This window comes from Podarcis cretensis (genome assembly GCF_951804945.1).
Source record: "Podarcis cretensis genome assembly, chromosome: 12".
Classification (NCBI taxonomy): Eukaryota; Metazoa; Chordata; class Lepidosauria; order Squamata; family Lacertidae; genus Podarcis; species Podarcis cretensis.
In genome coordinates, this window is record NC_137181.1 from 21789131 (window position 1) to 21816408 (window position 27278).

The 27278-nt window shown below is 42.7% G+C and overlaps 1 protein-coding gene across 1 annotated transcript in view; it reads right to left on the reverse strand.

The window, feature by feature from the left end:
* APBB1IP (amyloid beta precursor protein binding family B member 1 interacting protein) overlaps positions 1–27278 on the reverse strand; it is a 60545-nt gene that overhangs the window by 28960 nt on the left and 4307 nt on the right. The window contains exon 2 of the mRNA XM_079948126.1: positions 613–684. Coding sequence (XP_079804252.1) covers positions 613–684 — 72 coding nt within the window. The remainder of the gene's footprint in view (positions 1–612; positions 685–27278) is intronic.

Below are 27278 nucleotides of genomic sequence, written 5' to 3' on the forward strand. Positions count from 1 at the left end.
CTCCAACGACATAGTAACCTGTTTCTGCTATACAATCCCCCATTCCCACATAATGCATGCAGGGATAATTATACAGTCGTACCTTGGAAGTCAAACAGAATCCGTTCCAGAAGTCCATTTGACTTTCAAAACGTTCAAAAACTAAAGCATGGCTTCTGCTTGGCTTCAGGAAGCTCCTGCAGCCAATTGTAAGCCGCGGAAGCCCCATCAGACATTCGGCTTCCAAAAATCGTTCACAAACCGGAACAGTCACTTCTGGGTTTGTGAAGTTCAGGAGCCAAAACATTCGGGAACTAAGCTGTTTGACTTACAAGGTATGACTGTAGTGTCCTTTGTCCTTTCTTTTAAAAAAATGTGGATAGGTGTGCTGGTCTAGCACAACAGGCATTGTTGATGTTTTGCTTCAGCTGCAAAAAGTCTCTCGCGACTGGTACTGGTTATTTCATGGGCAACCTGGGGGCAGCAGATGAGGAATCAATCTCGGTATGTTGAAATAATTATATTTAGTAAGAAAGAACAATGATGAATGGAGACAGGAAGAAGGATTCTTTATTCCTTCTTTTTTACTTTCTTTTACCAGTTCTCCAAATCAGCTGAGAAAGCATAACTTACCTGTGTCAGCAAATCCATTTCCCCCAATAAATCGCTGAACATCTGATCTATATCTTCACATGTTTCCTCCATCTGAAAAACAAAAATCAGGCAAGGGTGAGAGCAGTGAGCTTCAGTGCCTACCAAAAACGTCACAAACTTTTCTGCAACATAAAAGGGATGCCCTCAAGTTTCATTTTTTTACTACTAATTGTAGCTTTTCTAATATTATTAGAACTCTCGCAGGGTTCCAACACACTGCAGATGTCTGTCCGGCGGGCGGGGCACTCTGCTTCAGGGCACCCCTCGTGCCGGGCGGCAGGCTGCTATCCGCAGCTTAGGGAGCCCTGCGAGAACTCACGCAGGCCTCCTAGGCTGCGGATGTGTTCCTGAAGCCTGCATTCGCCCCATAGGACGCACCTAGATTTCCCCTTCATTTTTGGAGGGGAAAAAGTGTGTCCTATAGGGCGAAAAATACGGTAATATCCTACTTACTCAGCAGTCATGCTGATTTGCTCACACAAAGCTTACATCGAAACTAGATTTTATTTAGTCTTTATTGAACATTTGTTCTGATTTGTTTGTAGAAAGGTTATAAATCAATGAGCACTCATCCTAATTAGCTGGTGGGGTGTTTATATGTCTTCCTTTAAATCATTCATTCATTCCACGCCTTTCAGTGTATTTCTTAGTCACTTTCCTAACAGCAAAAAGCCCATTTATTTTTTAAAGTGGATTTGCCGCACGAAGGCAACAGATCACTTAAGTCCATTCTAATTGCACAAACCTAAATTTCCCAGTACGCTTTAATCCCTCCCACAAAATGCTGACAATCTGAAGGCACCCCAGCATCAGAGTTAAGTAAAGCAAGTTCTAGAGTAATTTCAGTCCTTTCCTTTTGATCCAACATGACTTCATTGGCCATTGGCGAAGTTTGATTCATTGGAGACCACCACCCAAACAATGTATGGAGAAATTTCCACAGAATATTCAATCTTTTCAATTCCCCTCTGATGCTTACACTATTCTGTCAAAGAAATAAAAGTCAGATTGCCGTCTGCTTTGTGGAGCGTACCCTTTCCAGCCAACATGCCTTGCTCAAAACAGTAACAACTGAGCAAAATTATCTCCTAGCAGGCAAGGAATACAGCAAAGGCTGCAGAATACTGAAGTACCGAAGAAAGCACACACCAGACACATGATTGTGACGGGGAAGATTGCATAAGTCATAACCTTGTCACTGTTACATGTGAGAATGACTCAATATACAGCCGGGTGGAAACTCGGTAGAAGGGAAATGGCTGAACCCATTCCTGATTCCCCTCCCCCCAATAAAATTTAGCCACTTCCAAACTAATTCCCATTTCTCTTAGGGCTATCACTCAAAGAAATCCTAGCCCCATATATATATATATATATATATATACACACACACACACACACACACACACACACATACACACAGTGGTACCTCAGGTTACATACGCTTCAGTTTACAGACTCCGCTAACCCAGAAATATTACCTCAGGTTAAGAACTTTGCTTCAGGATGAGAACAGAAATCGTGCTCCGGTGGCGCGGCAGCAGCAGGAGGCCCCATTAGCTAAAGTGGTGCTTCAGGTTAAGAACGGACCTCCAGAACGAATTAAGTACTTAACCTGAGGTACCACTGTACTATGAAATAAAGAAGACAGTATTATAGAAGATGAAAATTGAAATTATTGTTTTTTTTCTTAAAGTGGCCTGGTTCACACTTTACACAAGGTCAGACTATGAACAAGCAAACGCACAATTCTGGGGACAGAATTGCAGGTGCTTGGCTCCTGACTCATTCCAGCACCTACCATGCTGCTTTGTAATCTAGCGGCAGTTACAGACTTGGCTTCCTGGTGTATCTGGCCATGCATGATACATGTGATCAAGTGACAGTCAACTCTCATTATTCCACCCCGCTCCCCACTGAAGACTTTGTAAAATGAAAAGAAAAAGAGGAAGTTAATGTCGGCATGCAAAATTCATAGCAAATACAGTCAAACCTCGGCTGCCGAACAGCTCCGTTTTCAAACAATTCGGCTCCCGAACACTGAAAACCCGGAAGTAAATGCTCCAGTTTAACATTTTTCGGAAGCCGAACGTCTGATGCGGCTTCCGCGGAGTGCAGGAAACTCTTGCAACCAATCGGAAGCCGTGATTCGGTTGTCCAACGTTTTGGAAGCTGAACGGGCTTCCGGAACGGATTACGTTTGACACCCGAGGTTTGACTGTAGTTTTATCACCCGTTCTTATTCATCTTTAACCACACACACATTTCAGAAGTGTGGCTGAGTTGGTTTATTTAAAAAGAATTCAAAAAGTATCCAGGAAAACAAGTTCAGGCTTGAATCCCAAACAAGTCCCTTTTGAAATCAAATGGACTTCAAAATAAACATGAATCAGGACAGGACTCAGAATAATTCCATGCTGCAAGGAAAAAACACCCCTACTTGATGAATGGTAGCTATTTATTCAACACTCTGCAATTGAGGATTCTAATTAGCTTCTCCTAGCCAACAGCTTTTTAACGCATTGCCAATTGTGAAGAAAAATTAACCAGTCTCTGATTAATAGGGAGCAGAATCACCCTGTTCTCTCCTGGATAGAAACAACCTCAGCCATGAGTTTATGACTATTGCCCCTGTAACAAGAATGTTTTTGCAGCACAGCCCCCACACGCCTCCGATTACCATAAATGAGCAGTAGGCAAAGGAACAGGCCAATGATCTGCGCTGATACGGTAATTGCTAGGGAGAGAAAGAGCCGCCAAGGCCCCGCTAGGCATAGCTGACTAATATGCAGCTCAAGCTGTTTAATATTTATGAGATAAATATGAGTTATCAGTTGGGCAGCTCCGTTCTAAGAGGCTGCTTAAATTTAGCAACATATCTGAAGTTTTGCACCACTGCAGCTAAAACGACATCCTCCTCTTGCCAGCTAGGCTGCCCGTTGCCTGTCAGAGTCAGTCACATTTCACCGAAATCCCCCAAATTACCAGGAATATGATGCACTGCACAGTGTCTCAAAAACTGGCACAGAAACATTCAGCAAGCCTTTGGGACCACCCCCCTGTCTCTGTCTCTGCTGGGTAGGTGTTCACAGGCTAATAAATTCCTGTTAGTACCAGAAATTGGGTCAAGTACTATAGCCATGCTAGAGAATGGACAGACTCTAAGCACTGGTGCTTGATTCCTATAAGCCAATAAAATGGCCCAATGCAGTAACTTGTGGAAACATGCTATAATAATCATATTCTTTAATGCACATATTAGGCTTGGCCTTGGTTTCTTTAACAGAATTTTCCCATTCTCCAAATCCACACTAGAGAGACAGTCCTACCTCTGAAATACTACATCCTGCGCTTTTGCCTCTGCCTGCAAAGGTGTTTACAAAAAAAGAGACATACAGTGGTACCTTGGTTCTCAAACTTAATCCGTTCTGGAAGTCTGTTCCAAAACCAAAGCGTTCCCAAACCAAGGTGTGCTTTCCCATAGAAAGTAATGCAAAATGGATTAATCTGTCCCAGACTTTTAAAAACAACCCCTAAAACAGCAATTTAACATGACTTTTATTATCTAACGAGACCACTGATCCATAAAATGAAATCAATAAACAATGTGCAGTCACACAATCAATCAATCAATCAATCAGTAGTTGAACTGGGTTCCACACAGTCACAAAAAACAAAAACAGATCTCAAAATCAGTAGCAAAAACAGACAGACCTCAGCACAGAAGTGTGGTACTCAAAATGGAAGTGTGGCACTCAAATCAGAAGCATAACACTCAAAACGGAGCATGTTTGACTTCCAAAAAGAGTTTGCAAACCAGAACACTTACTTCTGGGTTTGCAGTGTTTAGGTTTCAAGTTGTTTGAGTACCAAGGCATTTGAGAACCAAGGTATACTACTGCAGATGCAGTCATACATGCTAAGGTACTAATGGGAGCCAAGTGCTGAGGAACTGATAGAACTGATAGAACTAACATTCTTCTCCAAATGACCACAGCACTCCACAGCATGGCACACATATAGAATTTGCTTCCTGTACATATAGATCACCAATATTTTTTAAAATTCCTCCATAATTTGGAGCATGGCACTTGGCTCAATCTCATGCAATAGGACAGGAACCAACCATGTTCCAAACCAGCCTTTGCCAACTTGGAAGGTTGGAATCCAAAATATCTGGAAGGCAACAGGCTGGTGAAGGCTGTTTTAAACTGAGATGAGTTTTAAACAACGCGGGAGCATTTCCAGATAATCACACCATAGCATACTTAACCTAAAGGTTTGTTAAGTCAAAATGAATCATCAGCAGGATTACTGAAGTACAGAAAGTGCAGTACTATACATCTGAAAGCTAGTGTGAAAAATGCGTCTCCACTTTCTAACACTACTTCAAGGTATTCATTGTTAAATTTATGCTAGGATATACTTTATGGCACTCGTGGGTGTGATTTAGTGAGACAAAAACAATTGATTTTATGATTTAGTGAGACAAAAAAATTGTTTCATTTCATAAACATTCATCGCATTGATTCTTATCAAATAAACACCACTTATCACATAAGATAAATACAAAACAGATGGACCATCAGCAACTGTAATTTCTGGCGCACCAAAACTGATTAGCATGACATCAAATAAAAGCATGCCCTTCAGGCAGGTTGGTTTTATAGATATTTGGGGATTGTTATTTATATTAAATGGCAACATGAGCTTCGAAGTATATTTGTAATAGGGGAATTTGATAATGTGGCATGTTGCCCGCTTTCCTAGATCTTGTTTATTAAAAAGATGTAACAATGCCTTGAATGTGATATTGTTTTTACAAGACTAACGTTGTGGATTATGCCCCTGTTCCACTGAAGGAATTAGATAAATCTGACGAACTGGAGCTGTGAAGCAGCAGCAGGTCGGGGCAGGGAGCGAACATGGTACAGTACAGTTTCCTTTTAAATCTGCTTGATGGGAGACAAGATGCAAGAAAGCGAAGGTTCATCTAGGCAACAGCTCCCAGTCCTTCTGATCTGGCATCACAGCATACAACAAAGAGTGTGGGAGGAGAAAAGTTCCTTGTCCCCAGAGAAGCCATGCTATTAGTATGGAGAGAGCCAAACAGCTAGTCCTGCTGCAGTCTTTATTAACAATGGTGATCATCAGCAACCATTATGGACTGAAGCATCCTGAATATTTACCCTGTGGGAGATCAGTAAGTGCTGAAGCTGCTCTTGATCCTCAACATGAGGTCTCCCTGGATGAGCCCTTAGTAGTATTACTGAAGTACTCTTGTCTGCCATTACAATGGCTACATTAGCATGAATGCAAATCTGTTTCTCAACAGCGAGCCACCCAATTTGTGTGATGCCATGGTCTATTACACACCCAATCTGCATTGTAGATGGGTGCAGTGCTGGTGGTTGGGGGGGGGCTGTTTTTGTCTCATGTTGAGGTGCTGTTGACAATGAATAGGCATATGCCACTTTTTCCTTCATTCAAGCGGGTTGCATTCTATTTTGAAATCTTTCACCCTCCAACAGTGTTGATTCTACCACAGTACAGATGGGGAAACGTGTGCCCATCCAGGCATTGTTGAATAGCTCGCACCATCCCTCATAGTTGGCCATGGTCACTGGGGCTGATGGAAGTTGCTGTTAGCTGGGAGGCTAGTCACTGCTGAATAGTAAGAACAGACTTGCTCTGTCCAGGCTCCAAATTCTGTTCAAAGAACTGGAAGTGGGAGTCATTTCAAGAAAAGGGGTGCAGAATTTCACACATACAGGAAGGAGGGTTTTTCTTCTTCCTGAACATTACTGCCAGGAAGAATTCTGGATTGTTGGCAGAGCTAGAAAAATATTTCAAAATCTGAGGTGAGGTAATACCCAATGAGCAGCACTGGGAGTGGCAATTTCAAGAGTGATAGTTGAAACCTGACCACAGAACCACAGTGTTCTTTAAAAACAAAAACCCATCTATTTATTTAACAGAATTTGTAGACTGTTTAATTCTAAAATGGAACATCTTTAAAGCAGTTTACATAAAATAGTGTGAATAGTTACGAAATTACAGATAAAATCAACAAATCAACACACACACACACACACACACACACACACATGCAATTATCAAAAACATTAGTAATGCCACTAATATTAAAGTAATTTGAAAACAAGTATGCATAATAAAATTGCATGTCTGGATAGACTTGACAAAAGTGGTCAAGCAGGCACATCTGTGTCAAAGGTGATCCTTCAAGTAAACTGGTCTCAAGATGTTGAGGTTTTTATATACCAATAACAACACTTTGAACCTGGACCAGTAACAGGTCAGCACCCAGTTCAGATCTCTGAGCAGAGGTGGAATATGTTGGCTGAATCTGACTCTTGTCAGCAATTGTGCTGCAGCATTCTGCACTAGCTACAGTTCCCAGCTCAACCGCAAGGGAAGCCTCACATAGAATGCAATGCAGTACTGTACAGTGATACCTCAGGTTACATCTGCTTCAGCTTACATACGCTTCAGGTTAGAGACTCCGCTAACCCAGAAATAGTGCTTCAGGTTAAGAACTTTGCTTCAGGATAAGAACAGAAATCAGGCTCTGGCGGTGCAGCCGCAGCAGGAGGCCCCATTAGCCAAAGTGGTGCTTCAGGTTAAGAACAGTTTCAGGTTAAGAATGCACCTCTGGAACGAGGTGGTAACCTGAGGTACCACTGTAGTACGAGGTGGTAACCTGAGGTACCACTGTAATCCATTCTTGAAGTTACCAAAGCCTGATATAATGCAATCAAGCTATCCCAGACCAGTAACAGTCGCAACTGCTGCTACAGCTGAAGCTAATGTGCCACAGTACAGAAGTGTCTTTAAAAAAAGGAAGTGGTTCTCTACTAAGTATCTCGGTGACTCAAGTTTCTGACTGTTAATGAGTAAACAGGTTTAAATCTTTGAACAATTCGTAATGGGAAAAACTAAAGGTCATTTTAAGTTTTGACAGAAAGCCTGAAAAAAACAGAGGAGGGAATACTTTTTCAAAACGAATAGAGGTGGTGCAGGAACAGTGCATATCAGACTTCTTTTATTTAAACAAAAGGGTATGAAAAAAGTAGTAATAATAATACAGCCACATCAAGGAAGATGCTTCTAATGGAGGCAGAAAAGACAACTCTTTTCCACATTAACTTTTATCCCATAAGGTTGGGGAATACCTGGTCTGCTAGCCTAAATAGGTCCAGCATGGATTCTATTTAGCCCGTGAGGCCACTTCCCCGCCTGCCCCACATCCTCATGTCATATGTGATATTAGGATTGGGGCAGCTAGGGACATGGCCTGTCAGTACACAGGTGTCAACCTTGAAGTGTGCTCCAAATTGTGCATTGGCAAGGGAAGCTTCCTGTCCTGCTAATCGGCTGACTGACACGGAGCTGGGATTGGCTGAATGACTGGGGAATAGGACAATACAGCTGACCCCTGCCCAAAGTGGGAATATGGCAAATTCCAATGGGCTAAACCTCATATCACTTCAAGCCTTGTGGGGATCTTGGTCACACAGTGGATCCCTGCAGGAAGCAGGCTTGGAGTCACTTCCTATCAGCTGATAGGTGGCAACGTCAAGCCTTACTTGGCTAGGCTGTCCCTATGCACCACAACTTGCAATGGTTCAAAGGAAAAACTGGTCCTCTGGTGCCATATTAATATCAGGTGATTGACAGGCGATGGGGCACCACCCACCTGCCGATGTGGCACACTGGGATTGGGGGAAACCAGGAGCTTAGCAATTCTTAAGAATAGGCAGGTTCCTTCTTCTTCTTTCTTTGGTGATCACTCGTAGCCGAGTAAGATTGTCTTCCATAAACACAGTTTTAACAATGAGTCCGTAAGTGACTGTGGAGGCCAATTCTGGATCCACACATCCTTCCACAGTAGGGACATTGGTTTCTGGGCGGGAGTTGATCACAGTGTGGATTTGCCAAGCGTTCCTTCCTCTTAGCACGTTTCTCCCTTGCGTCCTGAGTTCGAGTGTCTTCAAAGCCCATGACACCTTTGGTAAAGGCTGTTCTCCAACTGGAGCGTTCACAGACCAGTGTTTCCCAGTTGTCAGTGTTTATACTACATTTTTAAAGATTTGCCATGAGACAGTCTTTAAACCTCTTTTGTTGACCACCAGCATTACACTTTCCTTTTTTAAGATCGGAATAGAGTAGATGCTTTGGAAGACGATCATCAGGCATCCGCACAACATGACCAGTCCAACGAAGTTGATGTTGAAGAATCATTGCTTCGACACTGGTGATTTTTGCTTCTTCCAGTACACTGATATTAGTTCGCCTGTCTTCCCAAGTGATTTCTAAAATTTTTCGGAGACACTGAAAAATTGATGGAATCTTTCAAGGAGTTGGAGATGGCGGTTATAAGTGGTCCATGTTTCACAAGCATTTAGTAAGGTTGGTAGTACAACAGCTTTGTAAACAAGCATTTTGGTTTCCCTGCGAATGTCCCGGTCCTCAAACACTCTGCACTTCAATTGGGAGAAAGCCGCACTTGCAGAGCTCTTTACCTTTAATAGGTAATAGGTACCTTTGTACAACATTGCATTTGAAATGTGTTGCAATAATTTATTTGAACACCAAAGCACATGGATGAAGCTGCTGGTCATGCAGTAACTGCCTGAACCTCATATTTCCCCCTACACACATTTAATTTATTATAGCAAGCAACATAAATGAAAACCTTAGCAAGATGAACAGAGCAACATAAAGTGTAAGATATCCAGTTATCCAGCTTAGTAATGCTGCAAACTTATAAACACTTACAAAGGAATAAGACCCACTGAACACAATGAGACTTATTTCTAAGTAAACATGCAGAGGATTGTGCTGAATAGCAACTACTTTTAAAAGGGAGGCAGGCGGCTTAATTTAACTCCATGATTTAACTGCCACGATTTACCAAACAGATTCATCCAATTTATTTTTTAAAAATCATAAAAACGTTTTGCATAGAATGAAATGGAAATAGATGACACTGGCTTAACAAATTTTTTTTTATTAAAATGCCTAGTGTTCAATAAACATAAAGCAAAGAGTATCTGAATGGCCTTGCAGTAAGTGACCCTTGGCTATATTCCCCTCACATTAATAAGAATACTTATGAATACTATGAAACTTTTTAACAGTTACACAATTATTGATAATGCTCCATAACAGATATACAGGAAGCCTCATTATCGAATATTGATTTTTCTTCCTTAACTGTTATTTAAGTACCAATAAATTAGCAAAACTATTCAATTCATTTGCAAATATCACCTGTGCTGAGGGGGTAACTACATGTCATGTGTTTTGCAGCTCCAAAGCCTTTTTTTTTTAAAAAAAAGAAAAGCAGCTGGCAAATTGAAAAGGAGAAAAGGGGAACAGAAAAAGGGTTAACAGCCACTCCCCCTTAGTGCTTATCCACTCAAAATTACTGGCACCAAAGCTGTTTCCTTTTCAGATTACTCTATTATACCAGTTTACACATAACATGCAGTTAGCTCCTGATATTGCAGCTGTAGCTGCTTTGCCCCAGCAGGAACAGTACAGCAAAATTATTAATTAGCTTTACATGGGATTAACTGAGCAAAAAAAAACCCCTAAATCTTGTGATTCAGGAGACCTGCATGTGACTGATAAGAGAGGCATGGGAGACAATATTCAGCAGTTTCTGCTCTGAAATTTTGCCATATTCAACTATCTTAAAGGGACAGTTGTCTATAGTCTGGAGGGTATTCTAATTCAGAGCAGCGCAGCATACAATTGCAGCACAAAGCACCTCTGCAGTCAGTGCTGTAAAACAACAGGCTTGCCCCAACATCTGTTTTAACGTTTCTGTGTGCTTCCTGTTCTATAGGGGTGGGGGAAGGACTGAAGGAACACCTTCAGTTAAGTTTAATTAGAAATACTTATATTTAAAATGAACCATACCTGTATAAATAAAGTAATTAAAAGAACAGTTCAGGTAGGAAACAATCACTCAGGAAGACAATGCGTAGCTGTTTTTTCATAATCAGAAATCATGTAAGGCAGAAATAGCCTCCCAACATTGTGGACTACAATTCCCATCATCCCTGACCATTGCCAGGTTGACTGGGGCTGATGGTAGTTGGAGTCCTAGTTGGAGTCCACAACATTTGGAAGGCAACTTATTTGCTGTTCCTTTATCCCTGCTCTCGCCCTCCATGTGTTAATAGACTGCTGTAGTAACTCTCTTGCCATCTAAATGGTGTGCAAGTAAATGCCTATCCACTGTTTTCACTTATAGCTAACAACCTAGTTGTAGTAGTATTAGTAGTAGTAGTATTTAAATCTATATACTGCCCTTCATCCTAAACTCACAGGGTAGTATAAAGTTGTTTTAAAATACACAGCTTAATCTAGAGCACTCCCCCCACAATTTTAACCTATGGCAAATTTCGGTTTACCTCTTATCTGTGTAATCTAATCAAAGTGGAAGCAGATTAAGGGGTTGCCCCTTTAGGATTGCAGAGCTATGTGTTCAAAGCAATGTCCTTCCATCTGCCACTTCCCAGAGTTTGCTTCTAGCCCAAGGACTAAAGAAGGCAAAACAAAAACCAAAAATGATTCTCCTTCTAAGATGTTTATCCTCTCTCTTTGAAGTAAAAGTTCACATTGTTGTTGTTTAACCATTAAAAAGTTATGCCTCTCTCTTTGATTGGTAGACAGGATCCTCCCACACCCCTCCTGCGGCTCACTGGATCAACGGTTAGTTAACTGCTCTCATCAGTTCTCCCTGCAGGGAGCCTCAAATCCTCACCGGTGCACTAAACAGTGCACAGTCTTATCTTGAAATGCAGCCTTTATTCCCTGAGATCTGACAGAAGGAAGGGGAGGGAGGGCAAATGCAGCTGGGGGGGGGGGAGTCATTTTATGCAACTGTCCTTGGGTGAAAGTATAAAGCATGCTGAACTGCATAGGGTTTTGCAGTCAGGAAGACTCACAATGACAGCTGATTACCTTCCTTAAAGCCACTTGTATCCATTCCACAGGAACACAAAACAAGTCAACTTTAGGCCCATTTTACACAATTGTTTTCTTTTTGGTTGTGCGTGCGCCTAAAATTGCATCATACTGTGCAAACCAGAAGAACTTTGGCACTCCTTGTGCAGCACATCATTTTTAATGGCTTTCCGTTTATTTTGTATGTCTGTCGTTTTATTTCGTTGCTAAGTTGCTTTGAGACTTTTTTGTAATGAAGTGAGTGACAAATGCAAATCACCATCACCAGCTGACCCACAGCACCTCTCTTTGTGACTTATATTTAGGCACCACTCCCCAGCCTCAAAGTGTCCACAGCACTTTTTAGAGCTGCGACAATCACGGATCTTGCTGGGGCACCTGCTTTACATGCTGAAGGTCCCAGGTTCAACCCAAAGCATCTCCCATTAAAAAAAACTGGGTAGAATCATAGAATCATAGAGTTGGAAGAGACCACAAGGGCCATCGAGTCCAACCCCCTGCCAAGCAGGAAACACCATCAGAGCACTCCTGACATATGGTTGTCAAGCCTCTGCTTAAAGACCTCCAAAGAAGGAGACTCCACCACACTCCTGGGCAGCAAATTCCACTGTCGAACAGCTCTTACTGTCAGGAAGTTCTTCCTAATGGAAGGGTATAGCAAAGGGTATAGCAAAGACCGTTGTCTAGTATGCTAGAAAGCTACACAATGCTAGGCGAGACAGACCAATAGAGTGACCCGGTCTGAGGCAACTTCCTATGTGAAAGTTCACATCACATGTTTTTACTTGTGATGAGACACCCATGGACTGGTGAAAAATAAAACAAAATTGCTGAATATAACCAAATGCACCACCCCTTATAAAACATATCACAGAGAGATCTCTAGGACAGAAGATTCTCTCCACCTTAATATAAATGTTAATATATACTATATTATTGTTGGACATTCTACTTGAGAGATTCTTCAGAGGTAAGTCTGCTTTCAAGTGTAACCAACTTGTTCTCTTGCTTGGTCATGGGGCTACAGAAATAATGTCAAGCAATGTACAGTCCTTAGCAACCATTTTGGAACAGCTATTGCTAATGTATTCAGAACACGGAAAGATCTGGGTGCTTGGCTGATCATATGATGACTCTAAAAAATTGTAGTGCTTTTCCATAGCATGACCTGTCAGTAGACCTCAGTAGTGATTTGTCTAAGCTAGCATGACAGATTGAACTGGTGAGATTCTTATATTTCTGAGAAATTTCCTTGAAGAGAAAACTGAAGTCAGAAAAAAAAAGTTTAATTGGTTAAGCAATATGAGGCACCTCAAAAATGTCCATCGGTTGTCATTGGGAGAACAGGAATAAGGCTCTATGTTTAGTTCACAGACATTAGAAAACATTTTACCTGATACTAGGGAGGCAAGAACTGACTCAACCTCAGTCAAAATTCTATCACTGGGTTGCGGGGGGGGGGGGGGGAGCAAGGTGGTGGCAGGAAAAGTATGCCACCTAGAAATGGTAAGAAATTTTTAAAAAACCCAATCTGTTAAAGTCACTCTCAGATGACTATTCCCCATCCTATGCTGTGATCCACATGAACCTGCCATTTCACATTGTTGTACAAAAGATCAAAAATCCAAATATCTGAAAATGTTGGTACATATTCTGTAGGAAGTCATCCAGTACAGATTATAAGAACTGAACTATTTTCCAAAATGCATACATGTAGTTCTGGTTAACTTGTAAGGACACAAGTTTCATGAGTGGAAGTGCCTCATCAAAACATTCGGGGAATGCAATCACCTGCCTTTAAATCCTAGACTCGCACGTTACATAAGAAGAGCCTGCCTGCATCAAAACAAATGCCCATTTAGTCCAGCATAAGATTTTCCGCCGTTTATAAACAGATGCCTAGGGCAGGCCTGCAAGCAGGACGTGAAGGCAATATCAGCCATCTCTAGCTACAGTGGTACCTCGGGTTAAGTACTTAATTCATTCCAAAGGTCTGTTCTTAACCTGAAACTGTTCTTAACCTGAAGCACCACTTTAGCTAATGGGGCCGCCTCCTGCTGCTGCTGCGCCTCCGGAGCACGATTGCTGTTATCATCCTGAAGCAAAGTTCTTAACCTTGTTATAAAATTCTTACGTGGACTCGACAATGTGACAAGGAGACACCAAATCAGAATATATTTCCTCTTTTATTATTCACGCGTTTGCAAAGGCGGGCCCTCCGCTCCGAGTAGGTGCGAAGAGCCCCGAGCACACTTTAACACAAATATTTATACCCTATAGCTGCCGCCCCTCGTTAGAGGCTTGGCTTACAATCTATCTATCATTATGAGACACCGCACTAATACAATAGCCAATCTACACTCTCTATTCTAATTCTATCCTTTTATGGTATTACTCCTTACTTCCCTATTCTATCTAGCCGACGTGGCACTCGCGCACCCTCACCCATACACAGATTATTGAATTCGATACACTTTGTTTTATCTATTCTCACAATCCCCCCTCTTTCTGTATCTTGTCTCGAATTCACATAAAAGTTCATGGGCTGCACTCTCTCCTTCATCCTCAGAGGTGGGTACTTGGGTATATTTCATTTTCATGAAGTATGTCGAGACTTTTCGTTCCGCTAAAAGGGATAATGAATTATTAATTGTTCTTACGAATATGGGCAATATACATGGAATCAATACACATCCTGCTGCAATCAATCCAATCAGGGCTACAATTGCTTGTAATCCTGGCAATTTGGGGAACCAAGATCCAAACATATCCTTAAAATTTAATCCATCCCACGTCTGTACTGGAACATGCGCCAATTTTACCATTCGATCGGCTATATCCTTTACTACCCTCCCGCTGTCATCTATTTCTATACAACAGTTTGTCAAATTAAATTTTCCACAACCCCCGCCCTCTTTTGCTAATAAATAATCTAAAGCAAGTCTATTTTGCATAATGTAAGTTCGACTTTTAGCACTCTCCTTGGCCAACTTATTCAATGCTGCAGCTGTTTCATTTGTTATAATCTCTACTACTGCTTGCAGACGAATGATACGGTTTAATAAATATATGGGGTCCCTTCCAAAAGACCCGGCCGTGCCATCATTCGACCATGTTGCTGGCCCATAATATTGAATAATCCTTTCAGGGGGCCACTCTGCATCATTCCATGTTCCTATATGGACACTTCGCTTCCGTCGCGGCCCTATCTCATCATATACTGGTACCCCCAGATTTCTCTTTGTCTGTAACGGGAGTAGGAAGAAACTGGGTCTCAAAGTGGTTAATACACATGAACCTGTCCAATCTAAAGGTAATCTATTATAAGCATAATTCCCACAGGCCCAATAAAACCCATCAGGAGTTGTCCATTCTAATGTCTGGTTCTCTGGATCTAATAGGAATTTCATCTGAGTTATGTTCCCCAAAGGAGAGGGCCATTCTCTCGTGTGGTTGTCCTGGCTCCACCATCGTACATTTTCCCATTGTCCTAAACAGGGAAGGTCTCCCACATGTGTACCATTTGTGATATTCCGAGTGAAACACTCTATCCCAACCAAATCATTAGAAATTTGCCATATTTCATTTCCCATATGCTTATACGTATAATTATTCTGACTCCTGAGAACCTCCGTGTAATTTACTTCATGAGCTACCCATGGCCATTGATCCCCCATATTTGTTCCCCCACACACAAAACAATTTGTTACTGTCAATTCTCTGGCTATAGTTTCAGCCAGGCTTATAAACATGTTATGAGCTCTGGGGGGAAGGGGGAGGGTATTCAAATGCTGCATTTCCTCCTCAAAATCTTCATACACTGAAATGGGCTGTCGTACTACCTTAGTGGTGTGTATCTTGATGACCAAGTACCCATAGGGGTCTTTTCCACTCCCATCTATTCCTATGCCCAAATGCACAAATTTGGGTGTGTTAGAAACCCCTTCTCTTGCCCATAAGCACACGGGGTTACATTTTCCTGCGGAACAATCCGTGGAGGCCGCTCCTCGGGTGAGATTTATTCCCTCTGGGCCCCTGTACGTAGGCTGTTGGCTAACTCCTTCCGTGTACCAATAATTATATACTCCTCCCCCAGCTCCTATATTTCTTCCCTGGATTCGCTGGAAAACATATTTTCTATCGGTTAGGTATGCTTGTTCCCATCCATGTGATCCGCATCCAACTCCCGCTCCCCCATTTGGGCCTTGTCCTTTACTGATAGCATTACACGCATCAAAGCAAACCATAATTTTTCCCTCTCCCCTTGTTGTATTATGTGCTATGTACCCCTGTCGAGCCTGAGCCATGGAAAACATATTTTCTCTATCTGTCCTTTTGCTGGCAGTTCCTCCCTTATATCCATATACATATATGCTAGAGGTGATGGGTCCTACTGCCAGGGGTTCATAACACTCCGTTTTGTTTCCCTTTACTTTACATCTATAATATTGGGTCTGGTTGTGGATGCAAGGCTCCATAATTTGGATGCATTCTGGGGCTACATTATAATACATCAATGTTTGTGTAATTTTCTTCCCAGTTCTCGTGGTTTTAATACACTCGGTACATGAATCTGAGTCCTTACATTCTCCCCCTATGACTATGCATCCTATTATTATGCCTAGAATCTGCCAATCAGCCTTCATATTCGGGATCTAAATGGGCTAATGCTTGCCTTACAGTTGGGGTTTCTTTCAATAGGCACGTTATTCGTCCTCCCTTTTCAACCTCACAAAATTCTAGTACAATCTCCTCAATGCATACAAGGTTACATTCCTTCGTGCAATGTACGCATAGCACACACCCCTCGCAGTGACTACAGCAACAGCATTCAAATAGACATTCACAATTACAATAAAAACACATCACCCTTGTGATGCTTGTTTGTCTTTGGTTCCTGATTTGGTAAGTTTTATTTTTAGCGGATTATCCGGACTGGTTGTCACCGCCCAATCCTCCGTTGGAGCTCTTTTCACCCGATGATAATGGGTCCATCCATGCTCTCTGGTCCGTACTGCTGATTCAGTTGTGAGCAGGACCTGGTATGGGCCTTCCCAAGTCGGGCTGAGCTTCTCCGTCCGCCACGCTTTTATCAGGACCAAATCTCCAGGCTGAAAAGTGTGCTGTTGCTCCAATAGCGGGGGCCGCTGTGCTAATACGCCTTGCCTATGAAAAGACAATAAAGACTGGGACAGTGTATGCAGATATTTTCTGATGAATTGATCCCTAAATTCCACCTGAGGAGTTCCTACAACCGCCAAATAGGGATGACCCATCATCATTTCGAAAGGCGATAGACCCGTGTCTTTTCGTGGGGCCACCCTCATTCTTAACAACGCCAGCGGGAGGTTTTTCGTCCAAGGTAGCCCATTTTCCAAATACAATTTAGTTAAATGTTTCTTTATCTCTCCATTTGCCCGTTCCACTTTCCCACTGCTCTCAGGGTGCCACGGTGTATGAAGGTCCCATTTGATTCCTATTGCTTTCATCACCTCTTGCATGGCTTTTTGTGTAAAATGTGTCCCTCTATCAGAATCTATTGCTTCTATTATTCCGTAGCGAGGGAGAAGGTGTTCTAAAATTGCTTTGCTGACCACTTGGGCCGTTGCTCTCCTGCTAGGAAAAGCCTCAACCCACCCGGTCAGATGATCTTTAAAAACCAACAAATATTTTTTGCCCCCCTCTTTCTGGCAATTCAGTAAAATCTACCTGTACCCGTTGAAACGGCCATACCGCTAAGGGTCTTCCTCCTCTCTCTACTTTCTTGGCCCGAGCCTTATTGACTTTTTGACACAATAGGCATTTCCATGCGATGGCGTGTGCCATTGGCCACATATCCTTACTCCAATATAAGGGTTTTATCAAATTTACCATCCCTTCTGTACCAAAATGACTTCCCTCATGCACTTTCTCCAATAGATTTAACATAACCAGTCTTGGGAGCACTGTCTGTCCTTCAGGGGTCTCCCAACTATCTCCCTTTTTCTTCCATCCCTCTTTTTCCATATATTCCTTCTCTTTTGGACTAAATATCAGGTGTTCCAGATCCTGCTTCTCTACTACGGGCACTTGCAAGATGCATTGCCTGATTATCTCCTTTTTTATTTCACCCTCTGCCGCTTCCCGCGCTCGGTGATCTGCCCACGCATTTCCCCGTTGCTCTGGGCTATGTCCTTTGGTATGGGCCAGGATGTGTACAATACTGATCCTATGAGGTCCCATTAAAGCTTCTAATAATCGTTCAAGCAAAGCTACATGTTCTATTTGCTTTCCATCTGCCTTTATAAATCCCCTCTCTTTCCATGTCCTTCCAAAAGTATGTACCACTCCCCATGCATATCTCGAATCCGTCCAAATCGTCACATCCAACCCCCTGGCTAATTCCAATGCCCGGGTTAATGCCATTACCTCACATTTCTGGGCCGACCAAGTGCTAGGGAGTGCACCACTTTCTATGGTTTCTCCATCTTCTCGCACTATCGCATATCCCGATCTTCTCCTCCCCTCCTTGACATAGCTTGATCCATCTACAAACCATCTTTCACCCTCATTCAGAGGCTCTTCCCTCAAATCTTCCCGGACCTTGGCCATCAATTCTATGTCTTTGAGACAATCATATTCCTCAGGTTCCCATTCCTGTCGCTCGCCCCTCAGAAACTCTGCTGGGTTTAAATTTCTGTCGGTTCCAATAGTTATATCAGAACCTGTCCTGAGTATACCTTCATATTGTACCAAACGCCTGTCTGTCATCCAGGCGGGCGCAGCCCCTGTCATTACTGCGCCGATCTGGTGAGGACTGTGCACTATCAGAGCCCCTCCAAAAGTCAATTTTCGACTTTCTAAAACGAGCTCTGCCGCAGCGGCCACGGCTTGAATACATGCTGGCCACCCTCTGACCACTGGTTCCAAGGTAGAACTTAGATAGGCCACTGGCTGATATCGCCCTCCCCTCTTTTGAGCCAGAACTCCTACTGCCGTCTGGGCAGCCACTGTTACATATAAGTGGAAGGGTAATTGCAAATTTGGCAAAGCCAGAGCGGGGCTGGCTATTAAAGTTTTCTTAATCTCCTCCCATCTAATCCGATCCTCCTCATCCCACTGCACTTCTTCTGTTCCCGTCAACTTTTTATTTAAAAACTGAGTCAATTTTGAATATTGATCTATCCATAGCCTACAATATCCCAGCAATCCCAACATCCTTCTTACATCAGTTTTATTTCGGGGTGGACGTAATTCCATTATTCCTTTCACTTGATCGGGGTCCAATTGCCTGGTTCCTCCATCCAAAATATGCCCCAAGTACTTTACTCTCTTCTCAGTAAATTGCAATTTTTCCCTAGACACCTTTACCCCTATATTCCCCAGCCAATTTAACAATTGAATAGAATCGCTTTTAACATCCTTCTCCTTCTCCCCAATCAATAACAAATCGTCCACGTATTGCAATATTTTATTAGACCCTGTAGTCTCAAAACCTTTTAATTTTTCCCCCAGCGCCTGGCCGAAAAGCAACGGACTCTCCGTATACCCCTGGGGCAACACAGTCCATCGGTATTGTCTCTTTTGGCCGGTTTCTACGTCCTCCCACTCGAATGCAAACAAGTCTCGGCTTTCTTCCGCAAGGGGGCATGCCCAAAACGCGTCTTTTAAGTCGATGACTGTGTACCATCGGGTGGAAGGCGGGATTCGGCTCAATAAGGTATACGGATCCGGGACAGTGGGAAATCTAGGTATCACTATATTATTGATATTTCTCAAATCCTCTACCATCCTGTATTTCCCATCCTTCTTTAGAACAGCCAAGATAGGAGAATTGAACGGTGACATGGTGGGTTCTAAAAGTCCCTGTTGTAAAAGTGCATTTACCACGGGCTGTAGCCCAATTCTGCCCGATCTTTTCATAGGATATTGGGGTGTCCAGAGATGGGTAATTCCTGGTTTAATATTAATTTTTATGGCCTCCATTTCAATTTTTCCCATAGTCTTTCCATCTACCCATACTCTGGGATCTATTTCTCTCTCTTCCTCCGTTCGAAGGACATACATTGGCATCCCTTGTTCTTCATCTATTAATTTGAATCCCAGGGGGACCATGAGGTCTCTCCCCAATAAATTTATTCCTGACTCCGGTATGAATAACAATGATCCTTCCGTTACCCAATTTCCCCGGATAATTTTAATCGGCTCCAATTCTTGTACTTCCGTTGGTTTCCCACTTACCCCTATAACCTTGATTGTTTTCCCTTTCCTTCTTATTCCGGGCAACATGACGCTTATCGAAGACCGGGCTGCCCCAGAATCTACCAGAAATACAACTGATTTCTGGGAGGGACCCACAAATAAATTCACCAAAGGCTCATTCCGGGTCCCGGGGCATGAGCCGGAGAACCCCTAGTCCTCGTATAAGCTGTACAGCTCCGTCCCTGATTCCCCATAATTCCGTCTCTCATCTTGGTTGGGTCTGGAAGATACCTCTGGTATCTGTTCCCGGGGAGTCCTGCACTCCCGGGCAAAATGACCTGCCTTCTGGCACCGGTAACATATTATCGTTCCTAATCTGGACCCCTGTCCTCTTCCGCTACCATAGGATCCTCTTCCTCGATGTCCTCCCATATCCCTCTTATATTTGGTCTCCACCTGTGGCTTAGACTTATTATCCTCTTCCTTTGCCTTTTGGATAGCTGTAACCATCATCTGGCATTTCTGTTTCTGTTTTACTGCATCCCGGTTAACAAATACTTGTTGAGCTATCCTGACTAATTCACTAGTGGTTGCTTCTTGCCAATTCATCTTTTGAAGCTTCTTCTGGATATCCGGCCACGCCTTTGTCACAAATTGCATCTTCAATAGATTGTCGAAAGCCGGCGTATCTGGCCCCACTCCCGAGTATTTTGTCAAATGCTCCCTAATTCTTTGTACAAAATCTCCTGGGGATTCATCCTTTGTCTGACTTACTTCAAAAGCCTTAGTTAAATTTGTACTCTGAGGCACTGCTGACTTGATTCCCTCTATTATCATTTCCTTTAAATCTTTCATTTGCTCTCGATCCCCCACTACATTAGGGTTCCAATTTGGATCCCGAAGAGGATATTTTTGGTCTCCCGGGACAGCATTCTGATCATTCTGATGCCTCATTTCCCAATGATTCATGGCAGCTCTTCTAATCATAGTCCTTTCCTCTGGTGTGAAGAGGTGCCCCAAAATATACATCAGTTCGGTATATGTGTATAAATGAGGGCCCATCCACATTTGTAACAAACTTGCCACCTCCTGACTATTCTCATGTAATTTCGGCAGAGTTTGTTTTAATTCCCTTAATTCTGATGGCTTGATGGGGCTTTCTATATATACCATTACTGCTTGACCAGCCCCATTCACTCCGCCCGGGGCCTGTCGGAGGGGGAAATTACACACTGGGGAATCTTCTATCGGGTCAGGTCGACGCCTGAGTCGGGGACTACCGGCCGGCATTGGGAAATTTTCTAAGTCCCTCTTACACTGCTCTAATTCTCATTGGAGATTAGGGTACTTGAGGATCTGTCCTAATTTCTCCAATCGCTCAGTTACAGGAGTTACAATTTTCCTTAATTCGGATTCTATATCGGGCGAGGTCACTTCCCCGTAGGGAGGTGCCGTCGGCTCTGACCTCTGAACCGGAGTCGAAGGGGGTGAAATAGAATTATATTCCGGAGGCTGACCTTGTTCCTCTCCAGGTCGCCCAACCGGGACTTGGTTGGGCGGTTCCTGGGGTCTGACTATAATAGGAGGTGGGGAAATATCCTCCTCATCTGATTCCACCTTCTTTTCTTTTAGGGGAAATTGTCTAAAAGGCGGGGGATCTGGTCCAAAAAAATGTTACGCGGGACCAAACCTCTATATAAGGTTTTTCTTTTTCCCTTTTGGTCTTCAATAGATACAATTTCATCTGTTTTATCCAATATGGATCTGTTTCCCCATCCGGTCTCCACCGAGACTCTCCTTCTGGACCTATGGGGTACTCTGGCCAGGTCACCCTGCATAATTTGATCATTACTGTCTTCAGTAATCCTTGACTATAGGGCTTGATCTCCTTTTCGTCCCATTCTAATAGGACTTGTCCCAGGGGACTGTTTGGATCTATCGGATCCCTGTCCTCAATCCTTGGCCCCCTTCTACATTTACTCTGTCCCTTGCCCATCCTTATATTAAATATGTCTCTTGTAACTTTCGTCCACACAACCACGCGGAGTCGCCTGGCCGCTCCCCTCGCGGGAATACGGAACCGCAAGCTAATCCTCTCGCTGGGTCCTGGTCCCCAGTCCACACTCACGCGTCCGTTTGGAACCTCTCTTTCGCACTGAGACCACTCATACACCCGTCCCTTCCCGGGATTTCTCTGTATACTCACCCCCTCTCAGTCTAGCGCCTCCTTCTCGGTCGACTGGTAAACTGGCAGGCGTCCCTGCGGGGCAATGCAGTCCCCGACTGCAACGTTTCCCAACCTTCACCTTATCTCAACCTTTTTCTGGGTTGGTGTTCCGTCTTTACAAGCCCTCGGAATCCAACGACACCAGGGTCCGGGCGACGGATCTCTCTGGAAAACCCAGAGTGCCGGCTGATCCCCCTCCAATACCCCGGCGCCTGAATCGTCGAGGGCCCCACGTTGGGCGCCAAAATTGTTATAAAATTCTTACGTGGACTCGACAATGTGACAAGGAGACACCAAATCAGAATATATTTCCTCTTTTATTATTCACGCGTTTGCAAAGGCGGGCCCTCCGCTCCGAGTAGGTGCGAAGAGCCCCGAGCACACTTTAACACAAATATTTATACCCTATAGCTGCGGCCCCTCGTTAGAGGCTTGGCTTACAATCTATCTATCATTATGAGACACCGCACTAATACAATAGCCAATCTACACTCTCTATTCTAATTCTATCCTTTTATGGTATTACTCCTTACTTCCCTATTCTATCTAGCCGACGTGGCACTCGCGCACCCTCACCCATACACAGATTATTGAATTCGATACACTTTGTTTTATCTATTCTCACAACCTGAAGCACTACTTCTGGGTTATCGGAGTCTGTAACCTGAAGCGTATGTAACCTGAGGTACCACTGTATTGTTTCCCATCAGTTAGCATGTTGCCTCTGACCTTGGCCAGCTACAGAGGCAGATTTAGGGCAGTGGAACCAGTTTCCCCCCATACAGGGCGCCAAGCCAAGGTGGGGCCTTCCTGCCTCATTCCCAAAGCCTAGTAACCACTTGCAATGGGAAGGAGGAGTGAGGGTTCTGACAGGGTCCTATATAGCCCGCCCTCCTCTTACCCAAAGCTTAGTCAGCCCCTTCCCAGGAGGTGGGAGGGCTCTAGGATCTTGCCCAAGTCTTCACACCTCCTTCCTTAAAGCTGGCTGGGAGCAGGCATCAAATTTGGGCCTTGCACAAGGCATCCTATTACCAAGGTCCGCCCCTGACAGCTATTATGGTTAGTACTCTCTGATAGCCTTATCTTCCATGAATTTCCTTAATCCTTCTTTAAAGCCATCTCCTGAAAGAAAACACACACAGCAAAGATCCCCTTGAGCAACTTATCTTTAGGGTGCACTAATGTAGTAAAAATCCGTAAGTGCAGCTATTGCGGCAATTAATTATGAATTTATTACCTGCACTCCACCCTACATTCCCAGCACAGGTTAAAGCACAATGTTAAAAACAGTTTTTTAAAACCTAAAACTTATACTCACAAAAATGGGTTGGGTCCTAGAAATATAAATGAGGGCCAGTTTAAAGATTACACTTCCATGCCAAGGAAAAGTCATCTGTTGATTTCTGCACTTATTAAAGGTACAGAGGCTATGTCTATAGAATCTTCTTTTCTTCTTCTTTGGCGATCCCTCGTAGCCGAGTAAGATTGTCTTCCATAAACACAGTTTTAACAATGAGTCCGTAAGTGACTGTGGAGGCCAATTCTGGATCCACACGTCCTTCCACCGTGGGGACATTGGTTTCCGGGCGGGAACTGATCATGGTGTAGATTTGCCAAGCGTGCCTTCCTCCTAGCATGTTACTCCCTTGCGTCCTGAGTTACAGTGTCTTCAAAGCCCATGACACCCTTGGTAAAGGCTGTTCTCCAACTGGAGCGCTCACAGGCCAGAGGACCAGGTTAAAGATTACACTTCCATGCCAAGGAAAAGTCATCTGTTGATTTCTGCACTTATTAAAGGTACAGAGGCTATGTCTATAGAATATGGGCAAGCCAAAATGGTGCAATTTGTTTTTAGTTGTATTTTCATATTGCGGTTGTATTTTCAGATTCGTGGTCATGTGCACTGGGAAATGGGATTTTACCGTGAAGGAGACACATCAATGGGGCATATGACAAACATACACAGGCTCTTCCATTGAACTATGGCCTTCTCCTAAGGATTGTAAGGTTATATTGTGTATTGTATACACAAATAATGTATACTGAAGCACCACACAATGCTATGATTTTTTATCTGAAGAGCCTTTCACTGACCTACAAAAACAATTGTGATAAAAAGTTGTTGAAAGTGTCTGTTTGCTAAACAAATTATTGGACAATGGTCAGGATCAGGTGTTCTTATGATTTAAGGAATGTAAGAGGTCAAATAGCTAAGCCAGCATACCAACCCCAAACCCAGTCTTTACTAGGCAATAAATACAAATTAAAAGCACATACCCCCCAAAAAAGGTAAAAGGAACAGGGCAGTATTAAATTTTGCTGCTCTGCCAAGAGAAAATGATAGCAAGTGGATTTGTCAATTACATTGCAAATGCAGATTACAGAATATGAAAGGCCTGCTTGAATCGAATAATGAATGTAATAGAATAAAAAGCTAAAAAGAAGCAATCCACACTAGAATATGGACAGTACTGATATTATTCATAAGTAATGAAATTATTTCCCCCTAAATAATCATTCCTTATGATAAGAAGCTCCTTCTGCAAATTGATGCAACAATGTATTTTTGCTTAATGCTGTCATAGGTTGAGAGTGAAGTCAATGCTAAAGTCATAACATTTCGAAATGTGGCCCATTTTATCTTTATTAATGAAAATTAACCTGACACAGTATATGCTTAGCAGCAGAGGAAAGACAATCCAATTTACAACATACCGTAGTTACATGCTTTTTTTTAACTCAATAACTGTTCTGTATATTAATGATTATATTTCTTAGTTGCACTAGAATATGGCGTTGTCTGTATCCGATGCAATATTCAGACAATCAAGGTCAAACAAGTTGTCTCCTTTTGTTTTCTACATATTTATATTTTTCTATATAGTTATTGCATCATTTCCATATCTTTTCAAGTCTGTTGTTCTGTCAGAAACACACACACAAACCGGAAATACATTCTGCCAAGCAAGACTCTTTCTTCCCCTAATGATAACCCACATTTTAAATTTTTGTTGAATTTTGCATGCAACTGAAATATCAAAAACCACTGGTGCATATCAAGATTTACATGTGAAAATGGAGCTTTTCACTTTAAGAAAAAGGGTGTTGTTTTTAATTTTATTTTTGCCTGGAAGCACAGGAAAACACAGAAAAGCACAAAGGCTAAATTAGAAATGATATTATTGTTGTTGTTGTTGTTGTTGTTGTTAGTTTACCGCCCTTCACCTGTAGATCTCAGGACAGTTCCCAACAGAAAACTACATGATAAAAAGCACTAAATATATAATAAAAACAAGAACAAAACAAACCGCTAACCACCCCCTGGATCACCACTATCATCCTGTGGGTTTGTTCGAGGCATCAATAAGCCTCCCTAGAATCAGGTTCTCGGGGTAACTTGCAGCAAAAAACGAATTTTAAATGCATACAATAAAACACACGATAATGCAAAAACAACATTCTGAAGCCTGATGAGGCTTTGCTCAAGACACAGAGAGTCTTCCCTTAATACCAGATTTTCTTGTTCAAAATGCATCAAGACATTAGAAGTCCCATGGTTTATTATTCTAGTTATCAGTGTGCTGAACTAAAAGGGAAGGCTCAAGCTGACATGCCCACTGAGCCACGAAGTTCACTGGGTGGCCTCGGACCAATCTCTATCTGTCAGGCCAACAGACCTCACAATGTTGTTGTGAAAATAAAATGTTGGGGGGCGGGGAGGCTCTTTACATGACCCTGAGCTCTTTGGGCAGGAAGAGTGGACTAAAAATGCGATGAACAAATAAATAAACAAATACTGCTTGACACAAGTAGCTCTGTTCATGGGTATAATAGTTTTTGAGAGTGCAGTTCTCAACATACTTTCCTGCATGCAGACATGCATAGGACTGCAGTGTAAGAAAGATAACATTCAACACTGTAAACCTTGTAAGTTTAATAAGACAGGAGTGCACTGAATATACATCAGTTCTACTTTCAACAAAGCAGTGAGTCTGAATTACCCCAAAGGCGCACTCTTCAATTGTTTCTCGAGACAGATGAATGCCAACACACAAAAATTAAGTTAGGTTCACGTATCTTAAGTCCTAACCCCCCCCCCCCACCTCATTCCTTTTTCTAAAGGTGAAAAGGGTGTGGGGTTATTTAAACCGGTTCCTCTGTTCCAATTCTAATAAGGAAGGAGGAACTGAAAAACACATAATTCTCCAGAAAAGTAAAATAAGGAAGGCATCCTCATACAAGCACCAGGTAGGCAATTATTTAATTGTATTTTGAACATCAATTTTCATCTCAGTATGCAAAGCAGCAACAACATTTATCTGGAATGCATGGAATACTGATCCTGGGCTTCCTGCACTTCTGGTCCAAGGCTATGGTACACAGTCAGGACTAGAACTAGAGGGGAAAGTTGCAGTGAGAGACAAGCAGGCATCTCTAGTCTGAGACAGTTCTTAGGAGCCATAAAGGTAAGCTTAGACTGAGGCATGTGCACATCACATCTGGCCTGCAAAATGGAAGCTAGCTATTTTGGACAAACTTCAGTATATATTCCCAGCAAGTGTGGTGAAACTTCTGCCTATTTGTCCTTAGTGTACTTTGTCTGTAACACGTTCTCAATGCCTGATGGCTGCTCAGCTCTGAAAGCCTCCGGATGCAAATGCAGTTTTTGAGAAAAATACAGAATCCAGCTTCTTTCTTTTCTGCTCCAGGATAATGTTCAATGCCGACAAAGCAGGAAATAAGCAATCAAGGTTTTGTAATATCTTTACTCAATTGTACTGAGGCCACAAGTGTTGCTTATGCTTTTCCATTCTAAATCCAATACAATCCATGCCTTGTGGAAAAGGAGTATGAAAATGTTTTTTTTTTTTTGGAGTTAGCAATCTTATAGAAAAATACCAAGGTGCTAAAAGCCAGGTACTAAGTTCTGCAAATTTGTGTCTCTCTCACACACAGTACATGACTGGTGAACTGACTGAGTCCAGCTTTGTGGGTCAGTGACAAGCCACATGCTTTGCTTGCAGAAGGTCTTAAATTCAATCCCTGGTACCTCCACTTTTTTAACAGAAGGAGGAGGACAATGTTTGCAGTCTTGGAGGACAATGGACAGTCTTTCTATATTCCTATGACTTTCAGATACCAGTCCAGGAAACTTCTATGCAGATGTGCCCCATAGCTGAATGGTTTTTCCAGGTCTTCAATTCAGGTAGTTCCAATTGTGTACTTTTGCAAAAGG